General features: G+C 45.8%; 1 protein-coding gene across 1 annotated transcript in view; it reads left to right on the top strand.

Moving 5' to 3' along the window:
- The window catches only part of LOC122935528 (zinc finger protein OZF-like), a 46178-nt gene extending 33971 nt beyond the window's left edge, over positions 1–12207 (top strand). Inside the window, exon 3 of the mRNA XM_044291298.1 lies at positions 11811–12207. Within this exon, the coding sequence (XP_044147233.1) occupies positions 11811–12207 (397 nt within the window). The remainder of the gene's footprint in view (positions 1–11810) is intronic.
- Positions 12208–14457: the final 2250 nt, after the last annotated feature.

Genomic DNA, 14457 nt, shown 5'->3' with positions numbered 1-14457 from the left:
AACGTCTCTCGGGCAACAGCTATTTCCAAAACAGAGTTACAGTCTCTCCTGGGGACTCTGAATTTTGCCATTCGGATAATCCCACAGGGGAGATCCTTTATATCTAGATTGTTGAGATTACTCTCTTTGGCACCGGAGCAGGACAGTCTGATTCGTTTAGACCAGCAGGCCAGGGGAGACTTAAGTATGTGGGACAAATTCCTGTCTCAGTGGAATGGGGTCTCATTGTTTTCCCAGCAGCATCCAATCAATCGCCAGTGGTATACTCTGATGCGGCTGCCACTGTAGGGTTGGCGGCTATCTGGGGTCCTCACTGGTTGGCAGATGGTTGGCCTCCAGAGATTGCTAGTTCCTCTGCCAGCATGCGGTCTTCTCCTCTTTTGGAGATCTATCCTATAGTGGCAGCAGCACAGGTCTGGGGAGCGCAATGGACCAATAAAACGGTCTTGTTGTTGACAGATAGCGCAGTAGTGGTGGAGATTCTAGCGAAAGGTAGATCGGCTGCGTTAGAAATCATGTCTTTTGTGCGGAAACTGGTATGGTTATCCTTACTACATCAGTTTAATTTTGTTTGCTCGCATATTAGTGGTCGTGAGAATATGGCAGCCGATGCGTTGTCCCGCTTTAATTTCCCTCTTTTCTTCCAGGTTTCCCCAGAAGCAGATCCAGTTCCGTCAGTTACACCACAATACGCAGAACTGAGGATGGATTAGGGCACCATCTTGAAACAGCACGTAGGCTTATGCGCCAATCGTTATCCAAAAATACGGTTAAACTCTACAACACAGCATGGGCATGGTTCACGAAGTTCAGTGAATCGTACCCGGCGGAGGGTATGGGGCATATCTCCTATATAATGGCATTCATCGGGTTTTGCAACTCTCAGCGGAAATTGGCTTTCAGTACAATCAAAATATATCTGGCAGGGATTCAGCATTTTTCCATTTACTCCGCCCTGAGGAACCGTCTCTCTTTTCAGCGCACCCTATTAGGGCAGTTCTGAGAGGTATCCAGAAAGAAGCAGTCAAAACTCAGGTCACCCGGCAACCTCTATCAGGCCTGACATTCAAGTTACTGTCTGATTCTCTAGATAAAAGACCCTTCGGGTATAATATCAGTCTTGCCATCAAAACCGCATTATACGTGGGTTTCTTTGGGTTCCTTAGGCCGGGGGAATTTACGTGTAGTGCGACCTCCTCCACGTATTTAAGGAAGAAGCACTTCAGTCGGGACGGTGATACTTATGTACTGAAGTTACCTCACTCCAAAACAGCTTTACCAGGGGAAATAATAGAAATTAGATATTTCCCTACGAACAATCAGTGGTGTCCTGTTAAGACCATTCAGGAATGGTTGACGTTTATCTCAGACAGGCCAGAGGATGCAGCATTGTTCACAATAGCCCGCAAACCCCTCAGTTTATCGGTGTTCATCAAATATATACGCATGTCGCTAGTCAATACCGGCATTAACCCTCGGTCTATTACTGGTCACTCTTTTAGAATGGGCGCAGCTTCCGCTGTGTCTAGCAATGGGGTACCGGTTCATGTTATTAAAAGGCTAGGTAGATGGAAGTCTTCATGTTATGGTCGTTATATTCCAAATATGCATAGTGAGCTGTCCATGGCTTTTCACAAACTGTTAATGTAACTCAATAAATCTACTGTGTATCGATTAGTTTGGTTCCTCTTTTTGGCCCTCTTTAGGTTTCTCTTCCTACAGCAGTTACGGCACAATTCTACTGCTTTAGAGATAGATAGGTATGGTCATCATGTTCTCGATACGTTTCTGATAGCTGAGCCGAGCACAAGTGAGAGGCAAATGCGTTTGCCGTATTTGTGGGAGGGGAAGCTGGTTACCTTATATAAACTCCCCTCCCCCTGACAGCGTTCTCGGCGGCGAATGCTTACCCACCCTCCCTCCTACTTTTTCGGATGGGCAGTATAAGAGAGGCCCTCTTTAGGTTTCTCTTCCTACAGCAGTTACGGCACAATTCTACTGCTTTAGAGATAGATAGGTATGGTCATCATGTTCTCAATACGTTTCTGATAGCTGAGCCGAGCACAAAGGGAATTAAAGGGGTTATCCCATCTTAGACAATGGGGGCATATCGCTAGGATATGCCCCCATTGTCTGATAGGTGCGGGTCCCACCTCTGGGACCCGCACCTACAACGAGAACGGAGCCGGGGAGAGTTGTGGCTGGAGGACCCCGGGTTTCCCAGGGTCCGACCACCACCAGGCGCAGCTCCCCGCCTCTCCCATTGAAGTGAATGGGAGCGCACCGCACATGCGCGGCCAACGCTTCCATTCATTTCTATGGGGCCGACGGAAATTTTCGGCGGCTCCATAGAAATGACTGGAGGGCGACTGCGCATGCGCAGTGCGCCCTCCTCCACTTTCTCTGCTCCGTTCTCCTTATAGGTGCGGGTCCCAGCGGTAGGACCCGCACCTATCAGACAATGGGGGCATATCCTTGCGATATGCCCCCATTGTCTAAGATGGGATAACCCCTTTAAGTACATGAATCCACTTAAGTTCCCTTTTTTTTTTTAAATACTGGCTCTATCACCGCCTCTCCTCGGCATTGGAACCAAATCAATGATACAACACTTCATGTCTCTCTCAACATGTTTATACTCTGCAAAGTGTTTTGAAACCGGCAGGTCTAATCTTGTCTTCCTTATGCTTAACCTGTGGTTGTTGAGACGCGACTTAAAATCTGTACTCGTCTCTCCAACATACAACAGGTTGCATGGACAGGTCAGTACATAGATAATAAAACTGGAATCGCACGTCAGATAGTAACCTATCCGATGCACAGGGTGTACAAACGTCCCACGTGCTCACAGAGGCGGCGGTGTTTGAATCTTTCAGAGTGTGGAGTAGCTGCAAAGTCCGAAGATGCCGGTTCCCCAAGGTCCTTAGGAGCGCTCCAAGTATTCATTTGATGCATCACCCTCTGCTACTTACAGCTGTGTGAAACGAACCGGCACCTTCGGACTTCGCAGCTACTCCACACTCTGAAAGATTCAAACACCGCCGCCTCTGTGAGCACGTGGGACGCCGCGGCCACAGCGACAAACAAATATCAGCCTGCAGTTACAGAGTGGAGGTACCAAGCCGTCTACACTACAACCTACAATCAGGGTCAACTAATCGTGAGTAGCAGATATAATATATTAACCTCTAGGTGAACTAAGTGGCCCGTCCATTGACTGTGATCATGAGCTCGTAGAACGGCATCTATATTTCAGTAATACGGCAGGCCCCAATTCCTGATATATCGACACAATTGCTAAATATTTGAAAGGAAGATATACAGCAATCTATTTAGAAGCAATTAATCGCAACATATCGAGACTATAACAAAGCTGGATAAGCCTGTTGAATGAATTAACCCTTGCTATACTTCAGTGCGGTTTCTTTATTAGTGCTGCCTTTCTGAAGGAACTATTTCTCAACAGCAGCACTGCTGGATCAGAACTACAATACTGTTGGATACAACAATGTCCAATACAGTATAGTTCATCTCAGTTGACACATTGCCGCAAAACCGTGGACTAGTATTCTCTCCATTTGACTATTGGGGTGATTGAATTTAAGAACTTCTTGAATAGATGGTTCCTTTTTGAAGATTCTATTACTGTTGGATGGAATGTTATTGTCCATTGTGGCGTGGTGTGCCTAACCGCAAACTCCCTGGGCACAGCTCACCATAGAAATATACTTCCATTGTGCTTTTAATAATTCCCTACTACATTTGTACTACACAATTTTCATTCAGTATATTTATTGCATATTTTAATGAGTGTCAATTCACCTTGGATAATTTAACTTTTTGTTTATAGGTCATGTTTTTCGACTTTTTGATATTACATTTTTTGAAATGATAGTGTGAATCACATATACTCACCTACAATATTTGATATATGTTTTTTATTTTTGCATCTTGATATTTTACAGATATTTTTACAGATCACATCAAAAAATCACGTTAGGATTGAATCTTTCCTGTTGACACATTCCTCAGCTATCAAGTGTATTTATATAACCTTTTATAACCTATGTACAATAAATATTGAGGACCTATCTAAACAAGTCCTGATATATGCTATATTCCATATGAGGTGTGCACAACCAATCCATTACATTATACTATTAACGGTGTAAAATGGCGGTCTTAGTAAAAGTGCCCCCATTGAGTGTGCGCCTCATCATAAACTAGGCACATGTATGGCAGTCCTGGTGAGACTATTTATAGACGTAGATTGCTGTGCTATGCTGTTTCCGTACCTCCCACACGTCGTAATAGGAGCTTCTGAAACAGCGAGCACCAACGCGCTCCACTGCTTCTCGGCCGGTTGACGGTTGGAACCGTGTTCTGATCTCGCCTTAGTAACGGCGAGATGAGGAAACCCCTCACATCTCCGACCACATGTACATACCATGATTTTGTTCCCCCTACAACTCCCTAAAAGCCACCCTTCACAGACTACACCCCTTAAGCACCCACTACATGACACAGCCTGACAACTGCTCTGGGTGCCCACACCCTTCACAAACTGCACCCCACAGCCACTAAAACCTCACCTCATGCTGCTCAAAGCCTGCTCCCTAAATCACATTTTCTCACGAAGGGTCCTATTACACCTGGAGATTCTGCAGGCGATTATCGTGAGGGAAGCATTCCTTCCCGGCAATCAGCTGCTCGTTAGTGGAGGAGACATTTACTGTGATCTCCTCCACTGTGTGGGAAGCCGTGATCACTAACATCATCGCTCGTCTCCATACAGAAGCTTTCCTTCCCAGCAATTACCTGGCTCGCTAGCGGAGGAGACTGCTGCTATTACATGCAGCCATGGGAGGAGGGGTGATCGCTAATGCCATTGCTCGTCCCCATACTGAATCACGGTTTGCTGACAGCAGAGTGCCAATTACACTGCACAATCTGCCGCCAGCAAACTATTATTCTTAAATCTGTTGAAAGACTCTGATTACACGATGAACGAGGTAATCGGCAGCTGTACTGCAATGCCAGATCATGACTAACGAGCATACGAACGCTTAGCAATGATCTGCACGATTATCTGCAAGTGTAACAGGACCCTACCACTGATGTGCAAGGTTCCCTTAGACCCACTTTCTCATCCTGAAAACCCAGACCCAGATAAGTGAACAGCTCTCTCTAGAGTATCCTTACATCAGACAGAATGCACCTCCATGACCACGCACACACCGCCTCCTGACTGCTCTCCATTCCGCCCACCCCCTCACATACTGCACTCTCCACCGATGTTTGCACTCTGTCAATGAGTATTACACTCACCGGTAATCCTGTTTCCTGGAAGTCTCCATGACATCCTGAGACTGAAACACAGAGAGGATTAAATTCCCTCCCCAACCATAGTATTTTCAACAGACACCAGGATAAAGAGGTAAATTTACATAGAAAAAATAAATGAAAAAAGGGATGGGATAAATGTGCGGTCATGGAGACTTCCAGGAACCCGGATTACCGGTGGGTGTAATACTCATCTCCCCAGTCATCTCCATGACAGCACATCCTGAGAATTAACAACGAAAAATTATTTTAGGGAGGGACTACAGCACATAGGACCTTGTGTCCAAAGGCAGGGCCGGCGCCACCCATAAGCAGAGTAGGCAACCGCGTAGAGCGCACTCTGCCTGGGGGCGCCGGCGCCCCGCACCCTACTTGTGTCATCCATCTGACATCATCTCATCTCCTTCCGTTCTTGCCGGCCAGATGCGCTCCGATGAGTTCACTACGGGCAGAGAGAGCGGCACGCAGCGCCCCGCCCCCTACTTGTGTCATCCATCTGACATCATCTCATCTCCTTCCGTTCTTGCCGGCCAGATGCGCTCCGATGAGTTCACTACGGGCAGAGAGAGCGGCACGCAGCTGAGACACCCTGGTGTATTTAAATCTCATCTAGGCTTTCTGTCAGAAAAGTTTCTCGTGGGATTCGAACTCACGACCTTGACACATCTGAGCCAAGGCATTTACCCTCACAGCCATGAAAGCTGTATTACTAGATGCTTAAAAAAAAAAAAGTAATAAGACTTCTACTGTAACTTTGATACCTAGTGTACATCCCAACACACCCAGCTCTAATACATCCATACACAGTGTACTGGGGCAGCTGTCATGTGTATGGATGTACACTATCAAAGTTACCTACAGTAGAAGTCTTATTTTTTTTTTTTTTAAGCAATTGATAATACAGCTTTCATGGCTGTGAGGGTAAATGCCTTACCTCTGATGTGTAAAGGTTGTGAGTTCGAATCCCAGAAAAACTTTTCTGAAAGTGTTTTTTTTTTTTTTTTTTTTAATACCGGACTGTTACTTTACTGCCACGGGGGAGGGGGGGGCTATTGGCACCATGATACTGGCACATGGAGGGGGGAGGAGAGAGGCACTTTATACTGGCACATTAGGGGGCAGGGGGAGAGGATGGCACTATGATATTATCACATGGGGGGCAAGAAATGGACATGAATCATGAGGGGCAGAAATGTGAAATGATGGGGAGGGGGCAAGAGATGGACATGAATTATGAGGGGCAGAAAAGTGAAATGATGGGGGGGGGGGGGCAAAATGTACATTTGCTTCTGTTGACAAAAATCCTTGCACCGGTGCTGACTTCGGGCGCGCAATCCCACGATATTATATATAAATGACCATAGTCGGACTGGCACAGGGTACACGACCATAGTTAAATGTTGCATGCAATAGGTGGCTGAAAAAGGGGCGGAAAAAGGGGTGTGGTCAATGGGCGGAGTCAAGGGGGCGGCAAAATTAGCTTTTGCCTAGGGTGGCAAAAATTCTTGCACCAGCCCTGTCCAAAGGCCATATCCTCATTTGCAAATACATGTAACTTGTAGTGCTTTGTGAAAGTATGGGCCCTCTTCCAGGTAGCGGCCCTACAAATTTGTTCTAAGGAAGCCGAAGATCTTTGTGCCCAGGAGGTTGCTACAGCCCCGGTAGAATGAGCTCTAAGAGAAGTAGGGGCCTCCATTCCTACTGCCATATATGCTTCAGTAATAGCTGTTCTTATCCAGCGGGAAACGTTTTGCAGCTATATACAAATAACCAAAAAGATTGTTATCTATCCTCCAATTTTTTGTGACCTCAAGATACCGTAGAACTGAACGTCTGACATTTAAATTATGATAGGCCGCCTCCTGGTCATTTGTGGGGTTGGCGCAAAATGATGGTATCACAATGTCTTGGGACCTGTGAAAAGAGGCGACCACTTTTGGTAAAAAACTGGGATCTAGTTTGAAGACTAACTTATCTTCAAAAACTCTTAGATAGGGTTGTAAAGAGCTTGGAGCTCACAGACCCATCTAGCTGAAGATATGGCTACTAGGAAAATGGTCTTAACCCCTTCACGCCCAGCGTTGGGGGTCTTTAAAGATGGCGTCCGCTCCTGCTCGATGCGGGCGCCATAGCCTGCTTCTTATAGCAGACACCCGCAGCTCATGTCCGCAACTGGCAGACATTTAACCCCTCAGATGCCATAGTAAATCCTGACCACGGCATCTGAGCGCTCTAAAACCGAAAGCACGCACTTCCGGTTATGCTCCGGCTCCCCCGTGTGGCGATCAGAGGAGCCGGAGTGTGCAGGCAGCAGCCCCTGTCTTTGTAAATGACAGGAGGCTGCTGCATAGAATTTCCTATGGAGCCTTTGACTGTAATAGGGCTTCATAGGAAAGTTATAAAATCATCATAGACTCCAATGCAAGTGCATTGGAGTCTATGATAATAGCAATCAGATGATTGCATGTTATAGTTCCCTATGGGAGCTATATAAAAAAGTGTAAAAAAGTAAAAAAAAAAAAATTATAATTAAAATCACCCTCCTTTTCCCTAAATAAAAACAAAAAAAATAAAAAAAATACACATCATGGGTGTCGCGATGTGCGAAAACGCCCATAGTATAAAAATATATTCAAACGCCCATAGTATAAAGAAGTTATAGGGGTCAAAATATAGTGACAAAATAACAGATTTTTTTCCCCACTTTCAATATTTTTTATCACTATCAAAACGCAAGAAAAACTATACATATTAGGTATTGCCAGATTCATACTGACCTGTAGAATAAAAGTAAATGGTCAGTTTTATTATACATCAAACGTCGTAAATAAAAAAAAAAAACGTAAAACTGTGGTGGAATTTTTTTATTTTTTTTTTATTTCACCCCATTTGAAATTTTTTGCCCGCTTCCCACTACATCATATGCAATATTAAATATACCCTCATTCTGCGGTTTACAGAAACACCCCATATGTGGTTGTAAACTGATGTAAGGGCACACGGCAGGACGCAGAAGAAAAGGAGCGCCGTATGGTTTTTGAAAGGCAGATTTTGCTGAACTGGTTTTTAGACACCATGTCCCATTTGAAGCCCCCCTGATGCACCATTACAGTACAAACTCCCAAAAAGTGACCCCATTTTGGAAACGAGGGGATAAGGTGCCAGTTTTATTGGTACTATTTTGGGGTACATATAATTTTCTTTGTGAGGCAAGGTAACAAAAAAATGGCTGTTTTGGAACCGTTTTTATTTTTAATTCTTTACAATGATGCAATGATATCAAATATGTCTACTTTCTTTGTTTGTTTTACATATTAAAGCATTTTTGGAAAAAAAATAGGTTTTCTAAACGCCATTTTTTTATATTTTTCTGCTAATCCTTTTATGGAGGGGCTCGCTTTTTGCAGTAAGAGTTGACTTTTTTATTGGTATCATTTTGGGGTACATATAATTTTTTGATCATTCATTATTACACTTTATGGTTAAGGCGACCAAAAAAAATTGTAATTTTGGCACCGTTTTTATTTATTTATTTTTACAACGTTAACCTGAGGTGTTAAGTCATGTGACATTTTTATAGAGCAGATAGTTACAGACATGGCAATACCTAATATGTATACTTTTTCTTATTTATTTCAATAAAAATTTTGAAACAAACAAAAAAATGATATTTTGGTGTCTCCATAGTCTGAGAGCCATAGATTTTAATTTTTTGACCTATTGTCTCAGGTAGGGTCTAAATTTTTTCCGGAATGAGGTGACGGTTTGATTGGTACTATTTTGGGGGGCATACGCCTTTTTGATTGTTTGGTCTTGCACTTTTTGTGATGTAAGGTGACAAATTGGTGATACCCAATATGTGTGTAATATATGTGTGTAATATGTTTCTATGTTTTATTATAAAATCAGGGTAAAGTAGCGTTTTTTTCTTTTTTTTTACTTGAAACTATTTTTTTTTAACTTTATTTTTAACTTTAATTCTGACTAACTTTTGGGGGTCTGATCCCCTCTGCAATGCATTACAATACATCTGCCATGGGGCAGAGGTGTTGAACAGGTTTATGATGTCTTTGATTAGAAAGCCCCCTGACAAACGGTGCCAGAGAGTCTGATTGTTTGGGGCCTGAACAAAAGAGGACTAGATACTAATCAGCTGTTATCCTACAGGCTATCAGCACAAGTTTTACTCTAAACATGGGGGATGAACTGTTGATAAGAGTTGAATTGAATACACTTCCCTCTACATATATATATATATATATATATATATATAAATACTTATTTGGGGGGCACATATTTTCCACAGGGGCCACAATGAGTCCCTGTGGACCACTAGGGGCAAATGTGCGCAGGTGCTGGGCACACCTGCGCACATCATCCTATCATGTGGCAGTCAGTGCATGCATATATATCACACATGCACGCACGTATTTGCATGCATGTATGGATATATATATATACATACGTCTTAACCCTTCCTCAACAGTTAGCCACGAAAAATGTGTCTCTTGGAGCGAGATCTGCCCTCCGGAAACCCCCTTTTTCTATCAGTGGCATTCTCCAAGATCTTGTCAAGGTCTGGACTGAACACATATTGACCGTGGAAGGGTAGAGAAATTAGCTTATTGTTAGACGCCATGCAACCCGACCAGGCCTTGGTATTGGATAGTACTGCCATGTGGGCAGAAAGGCGAACAGACTTCGCTGAGGCATCAGCTAAAAAACTGGTCGCCATCTTTAGTACTGGGAGGCTACCTAATATCTGATCCCTCAGATTTTTTTTTACTAGAAGAAGCTCCACCTGTTCTAGCCAGACATTCAGAGTTCAGGATACTGAAGTCGCAGCTACCTCCGGCTTCAATAATGCTGCCGTGGCCTCCCAGGTTCTTTTTAGAAGACTCTCCACTTTTCTTTCCATGGGGTCTTTTAGCTCAGCCGCATCTTCAAAGGGAAGCACTGTGCGCTTAGCTACTTTCGCCACAGGTGCGTCCGACCTAGGGATGGTTTCCCAGTCAGTGCAATCCTCCTCCTCAAATGGGAAGCGTTTTTTAATCCTAAGGGGAATAAAGGAACCCTTTTCTGCTTTAAAGGGGTTCTGCACTTTCATTTAACTGATGATCTATCCTATGGATAGATCATCAGCTTCTGATCGGTGGGGGTCCGACACCCGGGTCCCCCGCCGATCAGCTGTTTGAGAAGGCAGCGGCGCTCCAGCAGCGCCGCGGCCTTCTCACTGTTTACCGCCGGCCCACTGATGTCACGACTAGTATGAACTAGCGTGGGCGGGGCTAAGCTCCATTCAAATGAACAGAGCGTACGCTAGTTGATACTAGTCGTGACGTCAGTGAGGCTGGCGGCCCGGCGGTAAACAGTGAGAAGGCCGCGGTGCTGCTGGAGTGCCGCTGCCCTCTGAAACAGCTGATCAGCGGGGGTCCCGGGTGTCGGACCCCCGCCGGTCAGGTGCTGATGATCTATCCAGAGGATAGAACACCAGTTAAATGAAAGTGCAGAACCCCTTTAATTAATGTTTACACATTATCAGGCACTGGAAATACTGATCTGGATCGCTCCCCCAGTCTCCCCAAAATCTCTTCCTGTGCGGATTTAGGTTTCCTAGGAATTTCCATTTGGATAGTTGCTCCGATTGCTTTAATAAGCTCTTCAATATCATCTGGGTTAAAAAAGAACCTTTTATACTCATTATCTTTTGAACTAACCTCAGGATCAGGCAGATCCGGGTACAAAGAGTCACTATCCACGTTTAGAGTTTCCCTCTAATTACTTCAGCTGTACACTCTTTACAGAGGGGCTTAGACCCAGATGAAGGTAAACGTTTGGAGCATAACCCACATTTCCTGGATTGTAATTTAGCCGAGGAGGATGACTACTTTTCTCCTTGAAAATACAAAGGAGAGAAGGGTCAGCCACAGCGGGGTATCTAGCACAAGAGGGGGCCTGAAGTCAGGCTACTCACTGTTCCCTGTATAGTGGCAGGCTCCTGTCCTGAGCCTGGCGTGGTAGGGGGGCTCATTGCAGTAGTCCCGTCCACGCTGCTTTCACTAATTGTGTTGCACTCTCAGAAGACTGTGCGCTATATATCCATGTGGCCCGCACCAGGGCCTGGGATGCTGGACATGACGTCACCACTGCCCATGCCGCTGTGCATATAATCCGCCTAGGCCGCCGCAACAGGGAGCTTCCCTGGGGACCCCACAGTTGGGTCCCGGGCACAGGCCTTGATGGAGGGAGAGCCAGGCCCTGGATCCGACCCCCAATCTGATAAAAGTAAGCGGATCCATGAAAAAATTAATATAGTTATAGTAAAAATAAAGTTCTGCCAGTAAACCCCAGAGGGTCTCCCAGCACCTCTCTGAACTTCGTTCCCTGGCAGGACAGGAAAAACACTGGTGATGGATGGAAGGAGAGGAAATGTAAACCTCCCTTTAAACCTCTCTCCGCCTGTACAGGACCCAGCGCAGGAGCGCCCCTCTCCGCCTGTACAGGACCCAGCGCAGGAGCGCCCCTCTCCGCCTGTACAGGACCCAGCGCAGGAGCGCCCCTCTCCGCCTGCACAGGACCCAGCGCAGGAGCGCCCCTCTCCGCCTGTACAGGACCCAGCGCAGGAGCGCCCCTCTCCGCCTGTACAGGACCCAGCGCAGGAGCGCCCCTCTCCGCCTGTACAGGACCCAGCGCAGGAGCGCCCCTCTCCGCCTGTACAGGACCCAGCGCAGGAGCGCCCCTCTCCGCCTGTACAGGACCCAGCGCAGGAGCGCCCCTCTCCGCCTGTACAGGACCCAGCGCAGGAGCGCCTCTCTCCGCCTGTACAGGACCCAGCGCAGGAGCGCCCCTCTCCCCAGGCTTTAATGACTGGACCCCCCTCTCTTGTGCCATTCAGCTCCCAGTAATACGATCTATGGGGTGCAAAAACACAAACATGTCACCACACAGCCACATAAGTAGAACATTTAAGATGAGCCAGTAAACCCCAGACCACATGAAGCCCAAACCTAGGAGCCGCACTCCAGACATACATGCCATACAACTCCCTGTAACTGCCTTGAGTGAGTTCACAGCAACACCCCCTACTCCAGACGGTGTAGATCCTATACCCCATAAACATACAAACCGGATTCCAAAAAAGTTGGGACACTATACAAATCGTGAATAAATACTGAATGCAATGATGTGGAGGTGCCAACTTCTAATACTTTATTCAGAATAGAACATAAATCACGGAACAAAAGTTTAAACTGAGAAAATGTACCATTTTAAGGGAAAAATATGTTGAATCAGAATTTCATGGTGTCAACAAATCCCCAAAAAGTTGGGACAAGGCCATTTTCACCACTGTGTGGCATCTCCCCTTCTTCTTACAACACTCAACAGACGTCTGGGGACCGAGGAGACCAGTTTCTCAAGTTTAGAAATAGGAATGCTCTCCCATTCTTGTCTAATACAGGCCTCTAACTGTTCCATCGTCTTGGGCCTTCTTTGTTGCACCTTCCTCTTTATGATGCGCCAAATGTTCTCTAGGTGAAAGATCTGGACTGCAGACTGGCCATTTCAGTACCCGGATCCTTCTCCTACGCAGCCATGATGTTGTGATTGATGCAGAATGTGGTCTGGCATTATCTTGTTGAAAAATGCAGGGTCTTCCCTGAAAGAGATGACGTCTGGATGGGAGCAGATGTTGTTCTAGAACCTGAATATATTTTTCTGCATTGATGGTGCCTTTCCAGACATGCAAGCTGCCCATGCCACACGCACTCATGCAACCCCATACCATCAGAGATGCAGGCTTCTGAACTGAGCGTTGATAACAACTTGGGTTGTCCTTGTCCTCTTTGGTCCGGATGACCTGGCGTCCCAGATTTCCAAAAAGAACTTCAAATCGTGACTCGTCTGACCACAGAACAGTCTTCCATTTTGCCACACTCCATTTTAAATGATCCCTGGCCCAGTGAAAACGCCTGAGCTTGTGGATCTCGCTTAGAAATGGCTTCTTCTTTGCACTGTAGAGTTTCAGCTGGCAACGGCGGATGGCACGGTGGATTGTGGTCACTGACAATGGTTTCTGGAAGTATTCCTGAGCCCATTCTGTGATTTCCTTTACAGTAGCATTCCTGTTTGTGGTGCAGTGTCGTTTAAGGGCCCGGAGATCACGGCCATCCAGTATGGTTTTACGGCCTTGACCCTTACGCACAGAGATTGTTCCAGATTCTCTGAATCTTCGGATGATGTTATGCACAGTTGATGATGAAAGATGCAAAGTCTTTGCAATTTTTCGCTGGGTAACACCTTTCTGATATTGCTCCACTATCTTTCTGCGCAACATTGTGGGAATTGGTGATCCTCTACCCATCTTGGCTTCTGAGAGACACTGCCACTCTGAGAAGCTCTTTTTATACCCAATCATGTTGCCAATTGACCTAATTAGTGTTAATTGGTCTTCCAGCTCTTCGTTATGCTCAAATTTACTTTTTCCAGCCTCTTATTGCTACTTGTCCCAACTTTTTGGGGATTTGTTGACACCGTGAAAATTTGAATCAACTTATTGTTCCTTTAAAATGATACATTTACTTGGATTAAACGTTTGATCTCTCATCTGCGTTCTATTACAAATACAATATTGACATTTGCCATCTCCACATCATTGCATTCAGTTTTTATTCACAATTTGTTTAGTGTCCCAACTTTTTGGGAATCCGGTTTGTACTACAACAGACGGCCCCCTGAGTTTACAGACTACACTAAAAAGTCCTAAGACCACTCCTCATGCCACTCTACTGTAGCTAACAGCAGGACATACCCACCCCCATCCCATATACCCACTCACCCCCACATTGCCAGGGCCACTCATCATGCCCCCCTTTCCCACAGACAGCAGCACGAGATCCCCTTGTTTGATCTGCATGGGTCCCACACACCATAGTCTCCTCACACACACACACTGCCCCCACAGAGCCTGGACTCCCCTACATGCCACCTCACTCTTGCACCTCTGATCTTAATGGCTCCCACACAATACTCCCTGCTGACCCCATAGGCCCCAAGACCAGGGACTGCACCCCCGGACACCCCATCTGGCTAGACTGCTCCCCCAGTACTACTGTC

Source organism: Bufo gargarizans, chromosome 4 (genome assembly GCF_014858855.1).
Source record: "Bufo gargarizans isolate SCDJY-AF-19 chromosome 4, ASM1485885v1, whole genome shotgun sequence".
Lineage (NCBI taxonomy): Eukaryota > Metazoa > Chordata > Amphibia > Anura > Bufonidae > Bufo > Bufo gargarizans.
The sequence above is the reverse complement of the archived record's forward strand: the minus strand, read 5'-3'. Positions and strand labels throughout refer to the sequence as shown.